Source organism: Nyctereutes procyonoides, unplaced genomic scaffold (genome assembly GCF_905146905.1).
Source record: "Nyctereutes procyonoides isolate TBG_1078 unplaced genomic scaffold, NYPRO_anot_genome, whole genome shotgun sequence".
Taxonomy (NCBI): Eukaryota; Metazoa; Chordata; class Mammalia; order Carnivora; family Canidae; genus Nyctereutes; species Nyctereutes procyonoides.
Genome location: NW_026575031.1, coordinates 6,560,329 through 6,586,781, shown reverse-complemented (window position 1 = coordinate 6,586,781; position 26,453 = coordinate 6,560,329). Strand labels below are relative to the sequence as shown.

General features: G+C 40.3%; 1 protein-coding gene across 1 annotated transcript in view; it reads left to right on the top strand.

Annotated features, from left to right (window-relative positions):
* The window catches only part of GPR176 (G protein-coupled receptor 176), a 130,956-nt gene extending 106,068 nt beyond the window's left edge, over positions 1 to 24,888 (top strand). The window contains exons 2-4 of the mRNA XM_055316877.1: positions 14,103 to 14,294; positions 18,515 to 18,616; positions 19,634 to 24,888. Of these exons, the coding sequence (XP_055172852.1) occupies positions 14,209 to 14,294; positions 18,515 to 18,616; positions 19,634 to 20,756 (1,311 nt within the window). The 5' untranslated portion in view covers positions 14,103 to 14,208 and the 3' untranslated portion in view covers positions 20,757 to 24,888. The remainder of the gene's footprint in view (positions 1 to 14,102; positions 14,295 to 18,514; positions 18,617 to 19,633) is intronic.
* The last annotated feature ends 1,565 nt before the right edge of the window (positions 24,889 to 26,453 follow it).

Below are 26,453 nucleotides of genomic sequence, written 5' to 3'. Positions count from 1 at the left end.
GTGTGTGTGCATGCACATGCATGAGCATGTGTACCACATTTTCCTTATCCACTCTATAGGTTGCTTCCATATCTTGGCTATTGTAAATAATGCTGCATTAAACATAGGGGTGCATATATCTTTTCAAATTAATGTTTTCATTTTCTTTGGGTAATTACACAATAGTGGAATTATTGGATCAAATGATATATCTATTTTCAATTTTTTGAGGAACCTCCACAATGTTTTCTACAGTAACTGTTCCAGGTTACCTTTCCATGAACACTGAATGAGGTTTTCTTTTTCTCCACATCCTCACGAACATTTGTTATTTCTTGACTTTCAATTTTAGCCATTCTAATTGGTGCAAAGTAGTATCTTGTTGTGGTTTTGATTTGCATTTCCCTGATGGTGAGAGATGTTGAACATCTTTTCATGTGTTGCCCATTTGGATGTTGGATTTTTTAGATGGTTTGTTTGTGGGGTTTTTGGTGTTGAATAGTATAAGTTCTTTATGTATTTTGGATGTGAACCCTTTATTGGATATATTATCTGCAAAGATCTTCTCCCATTCATTCAATATGTTGTCTTTTATTTTGTTGATGGTTTCCTTTGCTGTGCAAAAGCTTTTCATTCTGATGTAGTGTCAATAGTTTATTTTTGCTTTTGTTTTTCTCGCCAAAGGAGACATATCTAGAAAAATGTTCTGTGGCCAGTGTTAGAGAAATTACTGCCTATATTTTCTTCTAGGACTTCATGGTGTCAGGTCTCACATTTAGGTCTTTAATGTTTTTTTAGTTTATTTTTGTGTATGATGTTAGTAAGTGGTCTACTCCCATTTTTTTTTACATGTAGCTGTCCAGTTTTCCCAGCACCATTTATTGAAGAGACTGTGTTTTCCTCATGTATATTCTTGCCTCCTTTGTCATTAATTGATCATATAAGCATGGGTTTATTTCTGGGCTGTCTGTTCTGTTCTATTGATGTATGTGTCTATTTTTGTGCCTCTACTATATACTGTTTTGATTATTGCAGCTTTGTAGGATATCTTGGAATCTGGGATTGTGATACCTCTAGCTTTGTTCTTTCTCAGGATTGCTTTGGTTATGTGGAGTCTTTTGTGGTTCCATACAAATTTCAGTATTAATTTTTTCTAGTTCTGGGATCCCTGGGTGGCGCAGCGGTTTGGCGCCTGCCTTTGGCCCAGGGCGCGATCCTGGAGAACCTGGGATCGAATCCCACGTCGGGCTCCCCGTGCATGGAGCCTGCTTCTCCCTCTGCTTGTGTCTCTGCCTCTCTCTCTCTCTCTCTCTGTGTGCCTATCATAAAAAAAAAAATTTCTAGTTCTGTGAAAAATGCTATTGGTATTTTGATAGAGGTTGCATTGAATGTGTAAATTACTTTGGACTATAGGGATTTTAACAATATTTGTTTTTCCAGTTCATGAACATGGGATGTCTTTCTATTTGTTTGTGTCATTTTCATTTTCTTTCATCAGTGTTTTATAGTTTTTAGAGCACAGGTCTTTCACTTCTTTGGTTAAATTTATTCCTGGGTATCTTATTCTTTTTGGTGCAATTGAACATGGGGGTTTTAAAATTTTTATCTTTTTGCTTTTTCATTACTAGTATATAGAAATGCTACTGATTCTGGTTATTAATTTTGTGTCCTGCCACTTTACTGAATTCATTATTCCCTCTACTAGTTTTTTGGTGGAGTCTTTAGAATTTTCTGTTTTTATTCTTGCTATAAATTACTGTTTGCACAAATTCATGGTTTTTTTTTCTTTTGTGGATTATGTATAAACAAAATTCATTCTCAAATTTCTTAGGTTCTGTTTTTGGTCTTCAGTACCTTGTGGTATTATATAGCTACCAGTTTGTAATAAAATATTGGCTAATATTTGAGTGATTACCAGCATTGTCTTAAGAACATTTTATGGATTTTGCCTTTATAACAACCATTTAAGTGTTATTACTATTTCTACCCCTATTTATAAAAATGAGGAAACTGTGGCTTAGCAAAGTTAAATAACTTAGCAATGATTACATAGTTGGTAAAGGTCTTCTGACTCCAAAGCCTGTGCCCTGAATAATGTCTTCCTGATGTCAAGCTGTTTAAATTATTAGATTTAAAGTATTATGAGGCAGTCACCATTACTTTTGAGATTTTTAATTTTTCTTAATGAAACCATGGCATGATCATTGATTCCTTTTGTGATATTTCTTAACCCTTTGTGGTTTTTAATTCGCTCTGGTGCTCTATTAAAATATATCATTGGGGCGCCTGGGTGGCTCAGTTTGTTGAGCTTCCCAATTCTTGATTTCAGCTCAGGTCATATCTCAGGGTCCTGGAATCAAGCTCCACATCAGGCTCTGTGCTCAGTGTGAGACAAGCAGACGCTTGTCCCATTCCCTCTGCTCCTTCTCTCTACCCCCTGTTCATGCTCATTTGCTCTCTCAAAGAAATAAATAAAATCTTAAAAAAAAAAAAAGATACGTTTGTGTTCTACTGAAAGATTTCTGTGGTGTTTTTGGAGTGTTCTAGTATAGGCTTGATGGATTCTAGGAGCAGGACTCCACCTGGAGAAGAGACATACTTGATCTGGGACCTCTTATGTACAGTGCAATTGGAGGGTGGGTGGTCTGCAAAGTAGCAGATCTTGTGGTGGCTCCTACCCCCCACCCCTGCTCTACTCCCATCAGGGAGACAAGGTTTTAGTGAAGTCACTGAATCCAGATGACAGCGAGGAGAATGGAGACAAGCTATGCGTGCCACAAACCTGAGGAGACCCCTCTGAGTTTGCTACAGGTGCTTCAATGTGATCATATCAGGCACTCATCCCTGACCCCTGTGATTCCACCAGAGCAGCACCACTCAAGAGAACTCCAGGGGTTAAATCTGGATGCTTCCTCCTTGGTACACTCCACTCTTCCTTTTGGAACTCAGAGGCCAGTCAGTTCTACTTTGTTTCTCACTTCTGATTACTTCCAAGTCCCATTGGTGAACTGTCCTCTTCCATCTTTACACATGGCTCCAAGTTTTTTTCTTTCCTCTTTCTTTCCTCATCCTTTCTCTGTTTGTCAGACTTTTCCTTTCTGCAACTAATGATAACTATAACATATAACACTTACCTACCATACGTTATGGGCAAGAGCGCTGTTCTCAGTGCTTTATGTATATTACTTGTATTGTCTCCTTTAATCCTCACAATGATCCTAGAATGTAGGCATTGTTATTATGCCAACTTTACGCATGATGAAACTGAGGCAGAGAAAATTTAATGCATCCATGATCACACAGTTACTAAATAGGAAAGGTGGGGCTTGAATCCAGGAGTAAGGTTTCAGAGTCTGTGGTTTTGTGCTCTTAGTCATTAAAATATCCTGCTTTTCCACAGGATAAAAATTTCCCTACACACTGAAGCTTTCTCAGAATGGACCTTCAACGATATTGTCTTTTATTTGCATACAAAAGGGCAGCAAAGTACTAATGTATACTTGTCTAGTCACTTGGAATACTTCTATAACCAGGGAATATAGCTTACCAGGAAAAAACAACCCCACAAATGATGTGCTCATGAATGAACATTAAAAATCATATGAGGAAAACCATAGAGAGAGCCAGCAAACCCAGTGATGGCAAAATTAACACTTCTAGAACTAGACACAGCAAAATGAAAGAAACACTAAGCATTTGAAAATATGATTATATATAAAAGAAGGAACAGAACCATGGTAAAATAACTGGACAATGGGAATCAGGGGTAGACACTTCTACTAGTTATAGATCAAAATTCAAATTTCAAAAAGCTTAATACTTAAGCTATAAAAAGGTATGATTTGATTATTTTCAGATGAATTGATGAAATGTAAGGTAGACTTGAGAAATATCACCCAGTTGTCAGAAAAGGATGAACTGATGGAAAATATAAATGAAAGGTAAAGAAATAGAACCAATAGAATGAGGCCAAATATAAGTCCAATATGAGTTCCGGAAGAAGAGAATAAAGAGAGTAGGGCAAAATTCAAAAAGGCAGTGACTGAAAATTTTCTAGAAATAAGGAAGACAGGGGGCAGCCCTGGTGACTCAGTGGTTTAGCACCGCCTTCAGCCCAGGGCGTGATCCTGGGAACCTGGGATTGACTACCATGTCAGGCTTCCTGCATAGAGCCTGCTTCTCCCTCTGCCTGTGTCTCTGCCTCTCTCTTTCTCTGTGTTTTTCATGAATAAATAAATAAAATCTTAAAAAAAAAAAAAAGAAAGAAGGAAGACATAAATCCTATGATTAAGGAAACATGCCAAATTCCAAATATTTTAGTGAGACTGCAGAATTTTTAGCATGTTGGGAAACCAACTCTCTCATATGCCTTTTTTGGAGGTTCATTTAGCGTATATATATATATATATATATAAAGATATAGATATAGATATATAGATATATATATGTAAGTCTTTTGACTCAGAAATTTTTGCTTCTAGGAATTTGTCCTTAGTATATAAACAACCTTAGGGTGTTGATCTCAGCATTATACTATAGAGATAGATATATTGGAAACAGCTTTTAAAAACTCACCAGTATGCAAAGATGAATAAATCTGGGTATAATTGTAAAAGCACTGTTGCTTTTACGTAGCTGTTAAAATGATAAAGATCTATTTTTATTTACTGTCATAGATTGTTGATATGGTGACAGCATCTAGTTAAAAACCAATGTGCAGGGGCTCCTGGGTGGCTCAGTCGGTTATGTATCTGACTTTGGCTGAGGCCCTGTGTTGTCTTGGCACTCAGCAGGAGTCTTCTTGTCTCCCTCTCCTTCTGCCTCTCCCTCTGCTCTTGCACTCTCTGGCTCTCTGTCTCTCAAATGAAATCTTAACAAACAAACAAAACAACAAAAACTGCATAGATCGGTCCCACTGGCATAAACAAAAGTCTGTATATATAACAAGAGGTTTGGAAGGATAAGTAATTTAAGCTTACAGATGATTACCACTAGGTAGGTAATTTTTACTTTTTCCTTTATTATTTATTTTTACTCTCTTGTTTATTCTTCTTTAATTATTTATTTATTCATTGTCTAAATTAAAAATTAACTATGTGTTACCCTAATAATTATAAGAAACAATAAAGCGTTTCTCTTGAGAAATAAAAAAAACAATCTCAAACAAAAATGGTGCTATAAAGTTCTAGACCTCTCAAATAATTAGAGCAGCCCTAACGGCCAAGATATACATTGTATTACACAGTAATCAAACTGTGCCCTCAGAGCAAGATTCTTGCGTTTTGTTCTCTTTTGTTTCATCCTGCCTTTTCTTCTCTATGCAGCTTTCAGTTAGTCACCATATTTTTCAGTTTTTTCCTCTTCTTTGTAAAACAAAATATATGCTCTCACTGTACTTTATAGCTATTGCATAAATGAGCTCATTTTTAAAACTGGAAATAAATGGATTAAAGTTAATTAAAATCTGTCTATCCTTTCTGTTTTGCCAGTGGTGGTGAGCAGCCGGGAAAGACGTCGTGAGTCAATGAGCAAGGATAATAAAAATTGGTCAAAGATGTCATCCTTTCTTATATTTCTCTTCTGGTAGGAAAAGCTGTTTTTGCAGCTGTAGCTTATCCTGTCTGCAGGCCATATTGAGAAGCTGAGCAGCAGTCTAACCCTGATCACTGCCCAGAGAAGGATTTCCTCAGGGCTCCATAGAGATTATAATTAGAGCTCAACGTGACTTGGCATGTTTTTGCTTTCAGTGCTGGGGAAGGGCTCTCTTTATATTTGGGGGAAAAACAAAGCAAAACAAAACAAAACAATGAGTACATTGAGATGCTCAGTATGGTGAAGGCTGACAGTGAGTGGCTGTGGTAGTGCTCCCTGGCCGTCATCAGAATTTTCTACTGAGCATATAAAATTAAGATTCCCAGGACCTCCAGGATTCTCATTGGTTGGGCTGAGACCTAGGAATCTGTAGTTTTTAAAAAAATTTTTTTAAATATTTTATTTATTTATTCATGAGAGACACACACACAGAGAGGCAGAGATGCAGGCAGGGGGAAAAGCAGGCTACATGCAAGGAGCCCAATGTAGGACTCGATCCCAGGACTCCAGGATCATGCTCTGGGCCAAAGGCAGGCACTAAACTGGTAAGCCACCCAGGGATCCCCTGGAATCTGTATTTTAAAAGCTTCCCAGGTGATCCTAATGATTATGAAGATTTAGGAACCATAGATCTATGGCATGGTGTAGTAATAGGAGGTGTCTACTCCAGGTAAAATATTTATGTTTCTTGGGCAGCCTGGGTGGCTCAGCAGTAACCTGAGGTGCAACCTCAAAGGTAGCAACGCCTTTGGTCCAGGGCGTGATCCTGGAGACCCGGGATCGAGTCCTACGTTGGGTTCCCAGTATGGAGCCTGCTTCTCCCTCTGCCTATGTCTCTGCCTGTGTGTGTGTGTGTGTGTCATGAATGAATAAATAAAATCTTTTTAAAACATTATGTTTCTCAGTGCTCCATCCTCCTTTTCCCCCTTATCTTCTTTTTCTGTTTTCTCACTTTAAAAAATTATCAAACATGTTATTTCTTGGTGACCTGGGTGGCTCATTTGGCTAAGTGGCTGACTTGATTTTGGCTCAGGTCGTGATCTCGGGGTGGTGAGATTAAGCTTCACATTAGGCTCCACGCTGGGAGTGAGGTCTGCTTAAGATTCTCTCTGTACCCCTCTTCCTCTAAAATAATAATACAATAATAATATAAAATTTGTTTTTAAAAATGTTATTTCTCAATTTTTAGCTATGTAGATCCTGTGTATATTTATGGGACTACTAAATGAGGTTGCTGACCATTGCCTGGGATCTAGAATGTCACCTAAATAGTGTTTTGGTATCGTGTGTATTTGTGTATGCATATCTACCCAAATGTTCTATAGATACTATTTATCAGTATCTACTCCCCGAAAGATGATATATAGCTTTCATGCTAAAATTATGAGACATAAAAAGCAAGAAAAATAACCCACAGTCAAGAGATATAAGGAATGAAAGATCTTAACTCAGGTATGATCCAGATATTGAAATTATTAGAGAGAGAATTTTTATTCTGATAATCCAGAATAGTCTCCCTATCTTGAGGTCAACTGATCAGGAACCTTAATTCCTCTTTGTCATGTAACCTAATATATTCATAGGTTATAGGAATTAGTATATAGATATCGTTGGTGATGGGGCATTATTCTGTTTACCACACAAACTACATGTAATTAGAATCCCAGAAGGAGAAGTGAGAGAGAATGGGGCAGCAGAAATACTTGAAGAATTGTTGACTGGCCAGGAATTTTCCAAAGATAATAAAAGGTAACAAACCATAGATCCAAGAAGATCAGAGTGCCCTAACCAGGTGTATAGACACACACACACACACACACACACACACACACACACACACACATTTCTAGACACATCATATTCAAACTGCTGAAAACCAAAGAGAAAGAATATCTTGAAGGAAGTTAGAGAAAACAGGCAGAAAACATGCAGAAGAACAAATATAAGATTTAAGGCAGGCATATTACCAGAAACTACAAAATCCAAAAGACAATAAAGTGACTTTTGTCAAGTACTGGAGAAAAACCCTGCTCAACTCAGAAAATTATATCCAGAAACATATCTTTCAAAAGTGAAGGAAAAAGAGAGATGTTTTCAGACAAACTTTGAGAGAATTACTTACTAGCAGACCTCTACAAGAAATGTTAAGTTTTTTAGGCATGAGGAACATGATACCCGACCGAAACTTGGGTATACATGAAGAAATGAAGAACTCTCAAAGTGATTAAAGTGAAGATAAATATAAAAAAACTTTTCTCGGATCCCTGGGTGGCGCAGCGGTTTGGCGCCTGCCTTTGGCCCAGGGTGCAATCCTGGAGACCCGGGATTGAATCCCATGTCGGGCTCCCAGTGCATGGAGCCTGCTTCTCCCTCTGTGTGTGTGTGACTATCATAAAAAAAAAAAAAAAAAAAAAAAAAACTTTTCTCAGGACACCTGGGTAGCTTAGTCAGTCAAGTGTCTGCCTTTGGCTCATGTCATGATCCAGTGGTCTGGGATCCTTTCCCACATCAGGCTCCTTGCTCTGCAGGGGGTCTTCTTCTTCTACCCCTCCTCCTGCTTATGCTCTCTCTTCTCTTTCTCAACTAAATAAATAAAAATTTTTCTTCTCTTATTTTAAAATACTCTGAAAATCAATAGACTTGAAAATAAAAATTTCAGCAAAGTATTTTGGATTTATAGTTTATATAAATAGTTTATGACGATGGAAGTGCAAAGGTTAGGAGGAAGAAATTAGGAATATACTGTTCGGGGACACCTGGTGGCTCACTGGTTGAGCGTCTGCCTTTGGCTCAGGTAGTGATCCTGTCCCGGACTCGAGTCCCATATCGGGCTTCCTGCATGGAGCCTGCTTCTCCCTCTGCCTGTGTCTCTGCCTCTCTCTGTGTCTCTCATGAATAAATAAATAAAAACTTTTCATGAGAGACACAGAGACACAGGCAGAGAGAGAAGCAGGCTCCATGCAAGGAGCCTGACGTGGGACTCGATACCGGGTCTCCAAGATCACACCCTGGGCTGCAGGTGGCGCTAAACCGCTGCACCACCGGGGCTGCCCTAAATAAAACCTTTTAAAAAAGAAAAAAAGGGATGTAGTGTTAGAAGATTCTTATACTACATGTGAAAGACTATAATAGAATTTGAAAGTAAACTGTAATTAAAGATGTAAATAGTAAACACAGGGAAACCACTACAAACATTTTTAAAAGATGTGTAAGTAATAAGACAATAGTGTAAATAGAATGGAATTCTAGAAAATTTTCAATCCAAAATCAGGAAGATAAAGAGGAAAAAAAGAAACAAAAAATGGATGGGACAAATAGGAAACAGGTTTTATTCCAGATGGCAGATTTTATTCCAACCATATCAATATTTACCTTAAATGTAAGTGATCTAAACATAAAAGATAATGTCAGATCAGTTGAAGAGGTAGGAAAGCCACTTTATATATATATATATATTTTTTTTTAAGATTTTATTTATTTATTCATGAAAGACACACACACAGAGAAAGAGAGGCAGAGACACAGGCAGAGGGAGAAGCAGGCTCCATGCAGGAAGCCCAGTGTGGGACCCAATCCCGGGACTCCAGGATTATGCCCTGGGTAGAAGGCAGACGCCCAACCACTGAGCCACCCAGGTGTCCCACAGTCAAAATTTTTTAGAGGGAAAATTTAGTTGGAAAAAAATTTCTGGTTACTTCAAGGTTTGTCAAACACCGTGAGTCGTAGTTAATTGACATGTCCATATCTTCAACATCAATTATTTTTAAGTAGCAAGTATATGCTGTAAAGAGAAGTCTTTATTTGTATTTTAGATTGAGAGGAATGATAGAGGACATGCATGCATGAATGTGTATGTGTATGCTCATGTGCTGGTAAGTGTGCATGTGTGTGTGTGTGTTAGAGAGAGAGAGAGATAAGAGAGAGAATATATACACATTTATTTTTCTTATGTGTGATCAATTAGAGATTCATTGTTTGTGCTCCTCTCCTGATATTGTGGTCTAATTCAGGTTCTTAGAATCAAATAAGTCAGTTTTTAAGTGAGGAGAGAGATAGTTTAGAAAATGGGAAGAACACAGGCTTCTTCAGTTTCTTTCTTTCTGAGAGAGAGAGCACAAGCAAGGGGTGCAGCAGAAGGAGAGGGAGAAGCAGGTTCCCTACTGAGCAGGGAACCCAAACTGGGCTCGATCCCAGGACCCCAGGATCATAACCTGAGCCGAAGGCAGAGGCTTAACCATCTGAGCCATCTAGGTCCCCGTCAGCTTCAGGTTTTTTTTTTTTTTTTCCTTCGGGTTCTTAATAGCAAAAGGGATTAGGCTCCAGATGCCACCTACAGTTTTGTAAATAAGTGGAGATAAAATATGACTATAGCAGTCTCAGGTTTTTCAATAATAACTCATTGAAAACAAGTTTCCTCCTTCACAAATGTGAAATAACAATAAAATGTATGATTAAAAAACAACAATAAAATAATATGCCTGACACACCTGAAAAAGAGTGGAAAAGATAGGAGAGTAGAGTATGAGGAATGATGGAAATTAGCTTCAGTTAAGTTTCAAAAGAGTCTACTGTATGCTTGAGAGAATCTGGCCCACAGCCTGTCCCCTCTTTTGTAATGAATTTTCCTCTTTGTTACTCACAGTGTTTTACTCAACATAATCTACCAAGCTAAGAAGATTAACAATGATAAGAGAGAAAAAAATCCTAAAAATCTTGATTTAGAAAAAGGAAAGATTGTAATGGGAAATTCCCAGTAAGCTGGAAACAACCCTGATTTTGACAACTGAAGATACTGTGACATGTACTCTGTCTTCCTGTGGTAGACTTCTTTCTCTTTGTTCTTTCTTTTCCTCCTTCCTTCCTTCCTTCCTTCCTTCCTTCCTTCCTTCCTTCCTTCCTTCTTCCTTCCTTCCTCCTTCCTTCCTTCCTTCCTTCCTTCCTTCCTTCCTTCCTTCCTTCCTTCCTTTCAGATTTTATTTACTTATGTATTTATTTAGAGCACACGAGCCTCAAGCAGACTCCCTACTGACCACGAGCCCGTCTCAGGCTTGATTGCTTGATCTCATGCCTGAGCTGAAATCAGGTGTGTGACGCTTAACCAACTGAGCCACCCAGGCATGGAGGGCAGATTTAAGTGGGCTATTTCATTGTTGAATGGTTACCAGAGTTTAGGTCCTCTATGTAAACCTTAAGTGAGGAAAAGATGCTTTAGCCAGATTCTAATCTGTGCTTTAGTGGGAAAAGGCCAGGGAAAAAATCCAAATCATCAGAGCTTCAAATACATCATTATTGCTCAGTCTCTCCCCTTGGTCACAGAAAATCTTGAGGGGGCCTGAGGTGTTGGTAATCCTATCAACAGCTCTTACACTGAATAAGTGTGTATATCTTCACACTACTGGTTTCTTCTCACCGAGGCAACATACTAATGTAAGGAAAGTTTGGGGGGGGCACCTGGGTGGCTCAGTTGGTTAGGCGTCTGCCTTTGGCTCAGGTCATGATCCCAGGGTCCTGGGATAGAGCACTGGTTTGGGCTCCCTGCTCATGATCTCTGTCCCTCTTCTCTCTCTCAGATAAATAAATAAAAATCTTAAAAAAAAAAAAAAAAAGTTTGGGAGGGAATTTCCTGGAAGCAGGTGGCCTACTTACCTAAACACATGGCTATTTTTTTTTTTTTTACGTTGCCTGGCAGATAAGAGGTAGGCTGTAGAATATTTGTATTTGAAGAGAGTCTCTTGATAGTAAGTTAGATCAATCTCTGAGGCACTGAGGCAGCTCCTTGTGGTGACCGGTTGCAGTCTGAGCCCTGCTATTCCTTCCCTGACTCTATCCCAAGTGAAGCTGAGCTGTTGGCTCAGTGCGTTAGAGTGCATTCTCTGAGCATGTGCACAGAAGGTAGCTGTGTCCTTGGGTCATGACTGATTGACCCAATGGACCTGGCTTTCACCAGGTACAAGCTTTACCAGTAAAATAGGCTGCCCTGCCTACCTAAAAACTTGGATCCTGGGAGACTCTTGAGGGGGCTACAGCCTCTGTTTAGAACTAGTATTTCTGGAACTTTCCTCTGGGGCCAACTGTACCTGGGGTATGTGTTATCAAGTCCAGATTCCCAGTCCTATACCTATTAATTGTGATTCAGTATATCTGGTATAGCCATTCTGATGCACAGTGAGGTTTGGGAACTACTAACTTAGAATATTCTCACACGATGGACATACTACAAAAGGTGTTATCTTACCATAGAGATGTTTGCTTACCATTTGTCTCCTGATTTTACAAATCCATTTATTCAATAAATATTTACTGACTGCCTATTCTATGCCAGATACCAAGCAAGGCAGTGGAGCTGTAACAGTAAACAACATTGACATGCTTTTTGTCCTCATGAAATGGAGGGAAACAAGTAAACAAATTAGTAATTATGGTAAGAGCTATGAAGACCCCAACAGGATATTGTAGTAGAGTATAATGGAGGGAGGAGCAGTGAGTATTTAAAATAAAAAGCTGGTTAAGGATGGCCTTCTGAGGAGGTGGCAGTTACATTAAGACCTAGCTTAAGGGCACCTGGGTGACTCAGTGGTTGAGCGTTTGCCTTTGGCTCAAGTCGGGATCCCTGGGGAACCTGCTTCTCCCTCTACCTATGTTTCTGCCTCTCTTTCTTTGTCTCTCATGAGTAAATAAATAAAATCTTAAAAAACAAAACAAAAAAAAAAAAACAAAACCTAACTTAAAGGGAACCAGACATATGAGGAGCATTTTAGGCAGGATAAAAAAACTTGTGCAAAGACATTGGGACAGGTTCAACTTTAATCCTATTTTGAGAATAGAAAGAAAGGCCAGAATGGCTGGTGCCTAACAAGCCCAGGGAAGAAAAGAGTGAGATTAGGCAGGTAGGCACCAGATGGTGTAGACTTTTGAGGACCAAGGGGGTGGTAATAGACGAAGAGAGAAAGGGGATCAGGCATTTTGTTGGAAATAGGACTGTGGAATTAATTGAAGAGGGGTCTAACATCAGACAATAATATGGGAGTCATCAGCATGCAGATGAAGAGCCACCTGAATGGGTTATCTTGCCTAGAGAGCAGCTGTAGAGAGAGGGTAGAGAGGGCCTTAGTAAGGAAGACTAGGAGCAGCCAAGACATGAGAGGGTGGGAGGGTACGAGGAAAACCAGGAGATTATAGGCCTGTGGAAGCCCCAGTAGGAGAATACTCAAAGATGTGTCATTGCATCATTGCTATTGAAGGCCTAGAATACTACAATCTCACACTCTAGCCACTAGCTTCAAGTCGCTATTAAGGATACCAGATGTGGGGATCCCTGGGTGGCTCAGCGGTTTGGCACCTGCCTTTGGCCCAGGGCGCGGTCCTGGAGTCCTGGGATTGAGTCCCGCGTTGGGCTCCCGGTGTGGAGCCTGCTTCTCCCTCCTCCTGTGTCTCTGCCTCTCTCTCTCTCTCTATGTCTATCATAAATAAATAAATAAATCTTAAAAAAAAGATACCAGATGTGACTAGTGCAAATTGAAACATGTAAGTGTAAAACAAAATAGGGGTACCTGGGTGGCTCAGCTGGTTAAGCATCTGCCTTTGGCTCAGATCCTGATCTCAGGGTCTTGGGGTTGAGCCCCACATGGAGCTCCCTGCTCAGTAGTGGGTCTGCTTCTCTCTCCCTTGCCCCTCCTCCAACTCCTGCTTTCTCTCTCTCTCAAATAAATAAAATCTTTTAAAAATAAGTGTAAAACAAACTGCACTATGGACACCTAAAATGAATTTGATGTTATACAACATTTTGTATTTCAATTTAAAAAATGCACACCAAATTTCAAAGACGGGACAAAAAACAAGAATGATAAGTATTTCATCAATACTTTTAAATTAAGTAGTGATTATATGTTGAAATGATAAAGTTTGTGATATATTGGGTTAAATGAAGTATACTTTTAAAATTTCACTTGCTTTTTACTTTTGAAAAATATGGCTGCTAGAAATTTTTAATTACACATGTGGCCTGCGTCATATCTGTCTTGCAGAGTTTTGGCAACGTGAAGGTCATTGGCAAACTTGGTAAGAGTAGACTGCCTGAGATCAAGTAATACCTAGCAAATTCTTCATACTCAGATGAGACTGAGTCATCATCTAATACTGTTATGCTAAAACTAAACAACAAAACTCACCATCAAAAATTCTTCTAGACTTTATGATGAGTACATAGTGATTTAATAATTTCACTTAAACTGACAATATAATATGGAAGTATTTACATGAAATCCTTTGAAATCAACTCTCAAATGTGGTTTTTCGATCTTTTTTAACCTGTTCCTTTCTTTCCTTTTTTGTCTTCTTTCTTTGTTTCATTTAATTTTTTATTTTTAATTTTAAAAACTTTTTAATTTTATTTATTTATTTATTTATTTATTTATTTATTTATTTATTTATTTATTTATTTATTTATTTATTTATTTATACATCTGGCCAGGAAACTTCATGGTGTTATGGTCAACTTGCCGCACAACCGTGTTCAAATCTGTCACCAACAGGTTCATTAAAAACCTGGCCTGCTCTGGGATTTGTGCCAGCCTGGTCTGCGTGCCCTTTGACATCATCCTCAGCACCAGTCCTCACTGTTGCTGGTGGATCTACACCATGCTCTTCTGCAAGGTTGTCAAATTTCTGCACAAAGTCTTCTGCTCTGTGACGATCCTCAGCTTCCCTGCCATTGCCTTGGACAGGTAAGATCAAGTAGCCAAGGATTGGACTTCTTTTATTTCAAGTGCATTGAAAAATTAGCATCACAAAGCAAAGGGTGACTAGATAGTCTTCTACACAATGCTTTGTGGTCAATAGAAAGAGAATGTCTGAAATAGATGCCTCACAAAAGACATGTTGATTGCATGGCAGCCACGGCTAAAATAGGACCTTGAGAAAAGAAGTGGTATTGGGGCAGGGATTACACCATGAGGTTGCTGGGGCAGGCTGGATCCTGGAGTAGCTTCAGCTTGGATGGAATTAGTGGTATTTGCATTGCAATTTGTAATAGATTGCTGATCTGATTGATGATTCTGCAATTAGTGCTTTTTGATGTAGGATGAAACATTTTTGGAAGAACAAGGAAACAATTCAGTGGTTATTTAACAAATGATTGGACAGCCCAGTTGGACCTGGTAAGATAATACCAGAATTCCTTTGGAGGATTGATTTCCAAGCCTTTATATTTCTCTTCCCATCCTCTTTTAAAGGATGTTCAGTTGGAAATGAATCCTATCTTAGCTGCTACCATCATACATAATTTGATCCAATTTATCGGAGTCAGGAGTAAAGATCTCAGTAATCAACAGCTTCCTGCCTTCTTTTGTTGTGAGCGTTTAATGAATACAGTTTGAGATAATAATACATTTTAGAGAATAGAAGTAAATAAGCAAATGAGCTGAGGAGTATTTTGCATCCATGAGTACTTTTGATTTCAAAATTTACAGAGAGGAAAAGTTGCCGAGGGGAAAGTGCTGGCTCTTCTGCCTTTATCCCCATTGATAAATTTAACTGGATTTTAGATGAATTTGGAATTTTTAACTCTCTATCCATTCAAAACATACTTAATACTTTAATGAACTCTGAGGGCATGGATTGCAGAACCAATTTGTGGAGTGTCACTTCAGCCTCAGGCCTGCAACTCTGAATTTATCAGTTGCCCAGGGTCATCTGCATGGAGGGATAGAGTCACACAAAGTCCCCAGCATACTAGGAGGAGTTACTGACTTTGTGGTTAAGAGAGGGGAGTCTGGAGCCTCAAGCTGGCTTTAAGCCCTACCCACCCTCTGTTCTTGTGCTGGGTTGCTTAGGGCAAAGTGACTTAACCTTTCTGAGCATGTTTCCTCAGCAGTAAGAAAAATTAAATGAATTATTTATGACCTGTTCTTGGATAAGCTGCACCAATATTTGTTTGTCTTTCTCTAGGTTTCCCTTTCAATTGGCGCATTTTTCCTTAGATATATTGTCTGCAGTCATTGCACCATCAGATCTGCTGCTCTTTGGATCTCTAGCTCTTTGGATCTAGCTCTTTGGGATCTCTAGCTCTTTGGGAGTTTCTCACTAGAAATTCACCATTTACAGGGGCAGGCAAAGCAAATGACAAAGCCAAGTGTTACTGGCCGGATTGCAGTTCTGTGTCTGCATTCCTGTTCATAGGGGTCAGTAATTCAGCAGATGCAGCTAATACTTTATAGGTATTTAGACTCAGTAGGCAGGACTTTCTGTTTTCTTAGGAGAGAAATCAGAAATCTGGAGTTTTACCATTTATTTTATTTTTATTTTTTATTTATTTATTTTTTAAAGATTTTATTTATTTATTCATGAGAATATACAGAGAGGAGAGAGAGGCAGAGACACAGGCAGAGGGAGAAGCAGGCTCCATGCAGGGAGCCCGACGCGGGACTCGATCCCGGGTCATGCTCTGGGCTGAAGGCGGTGCTAAGCCGCTGAGCCACCCAGGCTGCCCACCATTTTATTTTTTAAAGATTTTATTTTTATTTTATTTGTTTATTTAAATTATTTATTTATTAATAGAGACAGAGAGGGGCAGAAACATAGGCAGAGGGAGAATTAGGCTTCCCATGGGGAGTGTGATACAGAACTCGATCCCAGGACTCCAGGATCACAGTCTGAGCCAAAGGCAGATGTTCAACCACTGAGCCATCCAGGTGCCCCAAGATTTTATTTTTTTAAGTGATCGCTCAAACTCACAACCCCTAGAACAAGAGTGGTGCACACTGAGCTAGCCAGACACCCCGAATTTTATTGTTTTTAAATGTTGGCAACTAATTTTCATTCAAAAGGATTATATGGATCACTCAAGCCCTCAACAAGCTCCATGTGATGCCATTTTGTGTGTCTCTTTTGTGCTTGGCAAGAGGCCTTTGAAAATCTAGAAAGTGCCATTGCATAGTACTGGACTCTTAACAGTGCAAAGTCATAGTGGAAAGTCTAATTACACACCGGGGGATGCCCTAATGCATGTTGTGTCGAACCATTGCGCATTCGTGGCAGGGGTCCTTCTGATGCCCCTTGTGCCACCTGCTTAGTAGTTTTAGTCTTCAGTCTGCATTGTGGACTTTTCTTTCCTGAGAGTTTTTTCCAGCAGTTTTGTGGAGATATTATTTACATATCATAGAATTCACCCATTTTAAGTGTATGAGCCATTGGAGTTTAGTATAATTACAGCATTGTGTGGCCATTACCACAACCAATCTTTAGAACAGTTCCATCACCCTAAAAAGAGACCTCCTGCTCATTTACATTCATTCCCCCTTCCCACTTGCAGACATAGGCAACCACTAATCTACTCTCTTCTCTGTCTGTATATGTTTGCTTTGGGGAGGGGGGCAGTATTTCATTTTGTGGAATCAAGCAATGTGTTCTTTTATGTCGGGCTTCTTTCACTCAGCTTCATGCTTTCAGGGTTCATCCGTGCCTGAGCATCAGTGTTTCATCCCTTTTTCCCCCAGTTCTGTTGAGATATAATTGATGTATAGCAACATATACATTTAAGGTGTACAGCAAAATGACTGGACTTACATATATTGTGGAAGGATTACTGGAGTAAATTTACTTAACATCCATCATGTCATGCAGATATGAAAAAAGAAATGAAAAAAAGAAAAAATGTTTTTTTTCTTGTGATGAGAACTCTTAGGATCTACTCTTAAAATTTTGCTCCATTCTTTTTGATTGCTGAATAATATTCCACTGTATGGATGTACCATATTTTGTTGGCCCACTTGCTAGTTGATAGACATTTGGGTTGTTTCCACTTTTTGGCTCTTTATTTATTTATTTTTTTAAGATTTTAGTTATTCATGAGAGACACAGAGAGAGAGAGAGAGACAGAAACCTAGGCAGAGGGAGAAGTAGGCTCCCCACGAGGAGCCTGATATGGGACCCAATCACAGGACCCCAGATCACGACCTGAGCCAAAGGCAGACTCAACCACTGAGCCACCCAAGTACCCTCCACTTTTTGGCTCTTGTGAATAGTGGCTGCTATGAATCCTTAAAGATTTTTACAATAGGATGCAACAAGAGTGGGGATGCATTCTTCTGAACTGTTGGTTACTATACCTTGAAGCGGTGCAGTCATCCTCGTGGGTTGTTCTGGGCCCTTGGTCTTAGACAAGAAAAACATGTAAACAATAAGAAATCCTTATTTTCTTTCCAGCCAAAAATCGATTGTATTTTTACTATCATAAAAAAAAGTAAATATGCCCTTTAGTTAGAGAAAGAAGGCTAGTAAAAAAAAAAAAATCCCATTTTATTACTTAGGGAAACAAGTTACTGGCAAGTGTAGTGTGGTGTCCTTGAAGACAAAGGGAAGACAATTTTTTCTCTCACTTTCTTGGATACTTGTTTCCTGGCTCTGAGTCAGTGAGTTCATTGGGAGGCCACTTCCTGCATCATCTTCTAGAGATGTGAATATTAACAAATGATTTCTAGTAAGCCTGTGTGCTTTTCCAACACACAGTGGAACAGTGGAAGTGTGGTTTTGTTACCTGTCAGTTGACCAATGGGAATGTATTCATGCATGGGTGCCACACCTGGGCACTGGATTGAGAAGTTGTGATTAGAAAAGTGCATCTATATTCAGAGAAAAAAAATCAGGAGCATGCATAACCTCTGCACTTATTTTTCTCTTTTTTTTCCCTCCCAGAAAGAGATCTAGAACACATTTCACCATTCTCCGTCCATTCGTGATCATCCATGGTCATGTTGTGCTTATATTGCATCTCCCTCAGCCTGGAACATTCTCCCTCAGCTTGTTCCCTACCAGACTTCACCCAGTGGCATCTTCTGTTGACATTTTCCCAGGTGCTCCTTTTCCTGTCCCTCCTTTGTGCATACCTCTAGAAGAGCCATTATCTCCTTGGTTATAACTGCTCGTTTGCATGCCTTTTCCCCCACAGAGTTTATAGAGACATTATTGTGTGTCTTTCCATCTTTGTAATGCGGTACCTGGTGCCATACCTGGCACATTGGTGGTGCTCAGAGATCCTCGTGACAGGAAGGCATGCATATTTATCTGGCCCCCACGAGCAATGAATGTTAATAGAATTGTAAGGTCGACTCCAGCTTTAGCAACCGTGGAGGTATATGCTCCCCATAGGTCTGATGGCTAGTGATAGCCCCTTCATGACAGATTTAGCTCGTAGGGTCTGAAGAATTACTCAGTTTTCCTATGTCACTGGTGATATTGAAACCAGGTGCTTTTGGAATTCTGATTACAAAATAATCAAGTGAAAGCTTGAAGGAAGAAATATCTGATCTGATTTTAACAAAAATCTAATCATGCGGGCATTTTAGACTTCTTAATCATGAGGGTTATTAAGTGATTATCATGGGAACAATGGCTATGGAGAAGGCATACTTTTTGTCAGTTGATTTGATTTTGTGCAAGGACAGTCTGTTCTTTACATGGGGTTCTTCTGCCTCGAGCAGCTGTAAATGCTAATGATGTCCATGCATGCACGATTGCATGAGTCTGCTTTAGATATGTGTGTGGACAAACTTCTTTCTACTAGTGGCTTTGAAAATTGAATAAGCTCCTCTAGCCCATGTAAAATTTTTTTTACAAGTTACCCTTTACCCTTAAATTGAAAAATTGATGTCTTTACAGCAGGTGGAGACATCCTTTATATTGAGGGCATTCCTTGGCATCTAATGCTGGTGGCGATATTTACAAAGTTAGCTATGAAATGAAATTACAAAAAAAAAAAAAAAAGAAATGAAATTACATACTGGTTTTCCTGATAGTCTTGAGAATCCCATATGACAGGGCTCTTCTCTGCTCATTTGAAAAATTACTTTTATGTTTATTTGTTTTTTGGCCTTAGTAATGCTTCTATTGTATAGCAAAGTCTAAGATCTGGCTTCTTAGTTCCCCCAGTGTGATTCCCTCTGTCTTAGACAGAATAAAAGATCTTGACTCATTTTTTCTTCTTCTCTCCTACTTTTGGTAATATAGATTCCCCTGATTTAAACAATATATTCTCCTGTGAAATGAATTTCACTTGTGCATTTTGCAGGTATTACTCCGTCCTTTATCCACTGGAGAGAAAAATATCTGATGCCAGGTCCCGTGAACTGGTGATGTACATCTGGGCCCATGCAGTGGTGGCCAGCATTCCTGTGTTTGCAGTGACAGATGTGGCTGACATCTATGCCATGTCCACCTGCACCGAAGTCTGGAGCAAGTCGTTGGGCCACCTGCTATATGTTCTGATCTACAACATCACTACAGTCATCGTGCCTGTGGCTGTGGTCTTCCTCTTCTTGATACTGATCCGACGGGCCCTGAGTGCTAGTCAGAAGAAGAAGGTCATCATAGCAGCACTTCGGACCCCCCAGAATACCATCTCTATCCCCTATGCCTCCCAGCGGGAGGCAGAGCTGCATGCCACCCTGCTCTCCATGGTGATGGTCTTCATCTTATGTAGTGTGCCCTATGCCACCCTGGTTGTCTATCAGACAGTGCTCAACGTCCCTGACACGTCTGTCTTCCTGCTGCTCACTGCCATTTGGCTGCCCAAGGTCTCCCTGTTGGCGAATCCTGTACTCTTTCTGACTGTGAACAAGTCTGTCCGCAAATGCTTGGTAGGGACATTGGTACAACTGCACCACCGGTACAGTCGCCGTAATGTAGTTAGTGCAGGGAGCGGGGTGGCTGAGGCCAGCCTGGAGCCCAGCATGCGCTCGGGCAGCCAGCTCCTGGAGATGTTCCACATTGGTCAGCAGCAGATCTTTAAGCCCACAGAGGATGAGGAAGAGAGTGAAGCCAAGTACACTGGCTCAGCTGACCTCCAGGCCAAGGAGATACTTGGTACCTGCCCAGAGGGAGGGCAGGGGCCACATTTTGCACCTCCCACACCACTCCTAGGCACAGTAGACTCTCTATCCCAGGTGGTACCAACAGCCCCTGTGGAACCTGAATCATTGCCTGACAAGTATTCCCTGCAGTTTGGCTTTGGGCCTTTTGAGTTGCCTCCTCAGTGGCTCTCAGAGACCCGAAACAGCAAGAAGCGGCTGCTTCCTCCCTTGGGTAACACCCCAGAGGAGCTTATTCAGACAAAGATGCCCAAGGTAGGCAGGGTGGAGCGGAAGATGAGCAGAAACAATAAAGTGAGCATTTTTCCAAAGGTGGATTCCTAGTAAGGATTGTAAATCCCTGGAAGCAACAGGGAGCTCCCACGCTCCTGCCATCCCTTCGCTCTGGCTGGCCCTAGGATTTATGTGATCTTATTGCAACCGAGTATGGGTTGACTCCTCCTGTGTGGGCCTGATGCTTTTTGAATGAGAGGGAAATCTATGTAAGATCAAGTGTCCTCTTATTGAGGGAGTATATATATATATTTATCTCAGTGATCTGTGTCCTTAGTAAAGTTTGCATTCCTCTCTGTGGAGACAAAAGCTGGGCGTGTGGAACAGGTCTTGGAATGGGTACTCCATAGGCATTTTCTGAGGACTCTTTGGTTCCTGGGCCCAGCAGAGAGTACAGGGAGAGAAGAATGTCTCTGAGCTCAAAGGGAGTGCAGGCACTCTAAGGGAAGCCCAAGATAATTACGGAGTGGTGTGGCCACAAAGAAAATAATGCCTGTTCGATTGACTCAAATATGACAAATATTAAAAATGTTTAGTATTGATCTGTATATTCAGGGAAGATAGGGACTTGGCATTTGACACCTTTTCTCTGGGAGGCCTGATTGTATGACTCAATTTCTCCTGAAGTCCTTCATCTCTTTCACTGGGATATAGATAAAGAATGGCAATTCCACCCCCATTTGACAGACAAGGCAAAGATGTGCCACGGGGTAAGAGAGGAGAGATAATCCTGACATTCTCTGGATTATCCTGACATTCTCCTGGCATCACTAAAGCCTCAGGAACCTGTGTCTGCAGTGTTGGTTGGGAAACACTACAAGTGCTTTACTATCTCTTCCCCCTTAAAGTGCATATTTTCAACTAATGAGAGAGAGAAGGTAAGAGGTAGAGAAGAAGGAAATGTCCAAACCCTGTAGTCTCTTCTCTTCAACATTGATTTCATGTGAAAGGGGCTATATCAAATCAGTAGGAGTGAAGTATATTGAAAAAAATTATCTTGTGCAAATTTTTGGAATTAAAAGGTAATTTAAAAATGCAGAGTTGGTGTAACCTAGGCCCTCTGGAAACATCGAGCTAAAAATACTTCATTAGGAAAGGTGCTTCTGCCCAAAGGAAGGAAAGATGGCTTCCTTCTGTAGAGGACTCCAGAGCAGGGTGTGGCCAGACTCATTTTCAGTCTCTTTTTGGACACAAAGGAGGAACAGGACAGGAAGAAAGATGTAACCAGTTTAAAATGCCAAGGCAGGACCCAGCCCCAGTGAGCCCTTCACTTCCTCTCTTCTGGAAAAGTGAGTCAGAGTGGAAGAGGGAGGAGGACTGTGTTCTTAACAGATTAGCCTCCTGGGTGTGTGTGGGGGGTGCTCTCACAGGCAATTCAAGTCCACTTTAGGGAGGATGCCACCAGGCTAAATTCAAACCGTCGATGACACTTCACTTTTAATGACAGCAAATCAAGTGCCAGCTCCACTCTTCTGTCTAGGACATGTTTTACTTGTTAATAGTATGTTGGCGGCAGAGGTGGCAATCCAGTACCCTGAGCGAGCTTGAATGAAAGTGGGAGTTCTCACCGGCAAACTTCCTTCCGCATCCCAGGGGCAGTGGTCCTCATGGATCACTTCCTTGTCCTTTGGAGGAAGCTCAGACTATGTGTAGGGAGTTTCCTTTTGCTCTTCTCTCCTGGGTGTGGTGTCTTGTGATTCCAGAATATGAGCCCGAGGTCCCTTCCCTGGAAGAGGGAAAGCCTTCCTCTTCGTGTTGTGTCTCCTTGGCAGCATTGTGTGCTCTCGGCACACACAGGGGCCTGCCACCGCCTCTCTCCTGGCCTCCCAGGCCTTCTGTGCATGCCATCTGTAGCACCATGCCCCCTGATAGTTAACTGTGGCCCTTCAAGCTTATCTTTCAAAACCTTCACAATTGTTACAACTTTCCTCCAGGGGAAACATCATCTGTCAGAAAACTGTGTCCACTTTAGAAGAATCTGTCAAATGTAGCCACTTAGGTGTTGTTCTGATAATATATATGTACATCTTAATACATTCTGGTGAGGTGGAATTTGGTAGTTATTTCTTATGTATGTTTGAAGCAGATGGTTGACTTCTAACAGGTCATTGCCAGGTGTATTTCTATAGTCTTTGAAGAATTCCATTTTAATAAAAAACTGAAAAGCCGTTTCCAAACGCAAAAAAGGTTGCATGAGCTATGGGTTTTTTTTGTTGTTGTTGTTTCTTCCGTTCCCTCTCGAGTGAGCATATTCCTGTAAATGCTGAATGTTGATTTAATCAAAATCACAGCGATATCAGGAAGGTAGAGGAGAAGTAGGGGGATGATTGTGCAGGAGAGCATCTACCCTGACAGGATGCAATGCAATGCAATGATGTCCAGAATGGATGATGCAAAACAGAATACACATATTTTGGAATATGGAGATGTGTAACTGTGGCTGAATTATTGCAAGTCCTTGACTGCTTTGCGTGTTTGTTTTAAACCTTTTTGTTATATTTTAAAACAATCTACATGCGAGGCACTTGGGTGACTCAGTTAAGCATCTGCCTTCAGCTTAGGTCATGACCTGAGGTCCTGGGATCAAGCCCTGCCTTATACTCCCTTCTCAGCAGAGTCTGCTTCTCCTTTCTCTCTCCCTCTGCCGCCCCCTGTGCCGTTGCTTGTGCTATCTCTCTGTCTCAAATAAATAAAGAAAATCTTTTTTTAAAAAAATAAAGCAATCTACATATATAGATAAAAATGCAAATCAACTTAAAAACCTGAATTTTGGGACGCCTGGATGGCTTAGCAGTTGAGCATCTATCTTTGGCTCAGGACGTGATCCCGGAGTCCTGGGATCGAGTCCCACATTGGGCTCCCTGAGAGGAGCCTGCTTCTCCTTCTGCCTATGTCTCTGCCTCTCTCTGTGTCTCTCATGAATAAATAAAAATAAATTTTAAAAAAAAAATTTCTGAATTTTGTAGCACACCATCAGACTAAACAAATGAAAAATAGAAGAAACCATAAGCATCATTAAAGGGAATTGAGAAAATTAGACAATTCAGGCTTTCAGAGTAACTAATGGCTTTCTGCTGATACACTCAAATAATGTCAGTTTACTCAGATAATTCCTTTGGTTCAGCTCTATGAACTGGGCTGTTATAGGCTGTTTTGAATCCCATTTCCCCCCTATCTTTTCTCAGTAACCAAGAAGTAATATTTCTTCTTTCTTTTTTTGTGTGTATTTAATAAAATACATTTGACAATGATTGCTACTTTTTTTAAAGATGTTATTTATCTATTTGACACAGAGAGAGAACCAGAGAGCACAAATGAGGGGAACAGCAGAGGGAGTGAGAGAACTCCCCACTGAGCAGGGGCCTGATTTGGGCTTTGATCCCAGGAACTTGGTTAATGACTGAGCCACCCTGGCACCCCTGATTGCTGCTTCTTCTTCTTCTTCTTCTTTTTAAAGATCTTATTTGTTTATTCATGAGAGACACAGAGAGAGAGGCAGAGACATAGGCAGAGGAAGAAGCAGGCTCCCCATGGGGTGCCTGATACTGGACCCCATCCCGGGACTCTGGGATCACACCCAGAGCCAAAGGCAGACACTCAAACACTGAGCCACCCAGGTGCCCCTGATTGCTACTTTTTAGGAGCAAGTTTAAGTAATGCTAGTTTATTTATTTTAGAAATGTAGAACCCACCTAATATTTTAGATTTATACAAAAATATTAAGTTTAATGAATCCAACTATTCTGGAATTTGTTTGCTTATTTGTAATTTATCTTAAGATAAATATCTAAAGACAATATCTAAAGTGAACACTATATAAATACATTTGCATTAACTGCTTCAAGACATTAGAATATTATCTAGAACATCTCAATTAGTTTTAATTTATAATACTCTCTGCCTTAAAGTTTGTTCCCTTGGTAGCATTTGGCTTCTCACTGCCTGCTTTGTATTTGTATATGATGTTTCACTGGAGGATATTAAAGCACAGCCCACAGACTTTCTGTAGGCAATGATATGATCTCTATTCTGCAGCTGGGGAACCAGAGACACAGATGGCCACGTCATTAGTTCTCAGAGATGAAGCAAGTTAGAGACAGAGCTGAAAACAGTACAGAAGGCATTAAGGCCACATTCTTTCACTGCACCCTCCAAAGTACTGATGATCATTATCATCCACTGTTACCATGATTATTTTTGAATACCCACTTGGCACATGTTATTAAACTGTATTGGGGACTGGATTAAAACCCTTAATGCCTGACAGCTGCTTTTCTCAGTGTTATTCCTCAAATTTCCTTTGGCTCCATGATTTCCCGTTTCACCGTAGAGTAATTCGGTGCAGATTAAACGTTAAGAAACTCTTAATGGGATGCCAAGTTTGAGATCATTCGGCTGAGAGTATTCACAGACATCGTCTTCTGTCTCATGTTCTCCTTGTTAATTTCTGCACCGAGGTTACCCTTCGTTTAGTTTAAGAGTCATCACCATCAAATACTCTCAGCCATTGGCCACGCTCCCGCAGGGACACTTGATACTAGTTTTCTGCAAGCATCTGAAATGTTTACAAGATTCATTCATTCAGAACACTAAATATTACTGTATTTCATAATGCTGTTATAGTGGAGTATAAAGTACTTAAGATATGGTTCCTGCCCTCTAGATGGCCTGGGGGAGAGAAGAAAGCCCTTTTAAGAGACGGAGTAATGCTCACGTGCTAACAAGAAGTGCTGATGGAAAGTGAATTCTGTTTCACTAAGTGTGTGCAACTTCCTCAGAGATTTTCTTCGATGGTTGGCAAGGTGTTTCTTTACATTCAGGAAATTCTCTCCATTAAATGCTCATTTACTTCACATAGTCATAGCACTTCGAATATGGAGGATCGTTGTCTACTTATAATTTAACATGGGATATCGAGGCCTAGGAGATTGATTTTTTTTCACAGCCTTGGACCAGAACTCATGATTTTTAAAAATGCCTAGTCCATAAGCTAGATGCGGGAAGTTGAAATTAGTGCTCTTAAATGTCTTTTTCATGCTGAAATGTATAAACAATTCAGTAGATAGCAATTGAGACGAAGAAATATTTTCCTAGCTAGGGTTTCCCATTATCCTATCTGCTACTTATTGCGGATAGGTAACTACTCCTCGGCACTTAGAAATCCCCCTCACTGCTGACACTCTCTCAAATGAGTAGGGAAGAGGAGTTGGAGGGGATTCATGTGACCATCTAGCCCCTGTCCCTTGCAAGATCACTAGACATGATTAGAGAAGGGCTGAAAAACTCACTTGCCCAGAAATAGTTTGCTGGAGGATTTGACTCAGAGCCTGTGACCAGTAAAAGGTAGAGCAATTAATGCATGAATGCAAATATGCCACCTGAATACAAAATTCCCCCAAATTTGGCCCGAGGTAACAATCTCTAGATTCATAATAAACAGTTGGCAATTTTCACAAAAATACCAAGTCATCTGTAGCAAAATATGTAAGATAAATGAGCATTTAGTAGATGGTGGAAGTGGGGTGCCTGGGTGGCTCAGTTGGTTGAGTACCTTCAGCCCAGGTCTTGATCCTGGGTTTTGGGATTTAGCCCCACATCAGGCTTCCTGCTCAGTGGGGAGTGTGCTTCTCCCTCTCTCTCTCTCTCTCTGCCTGCCACTCCCCCCTGCTTAGTGCTCTCTCTCTCTCTCAAATAAATAAAATCTTTCATAAAAAATTAATGACAGATGTGAACTGACCCTGACAATTT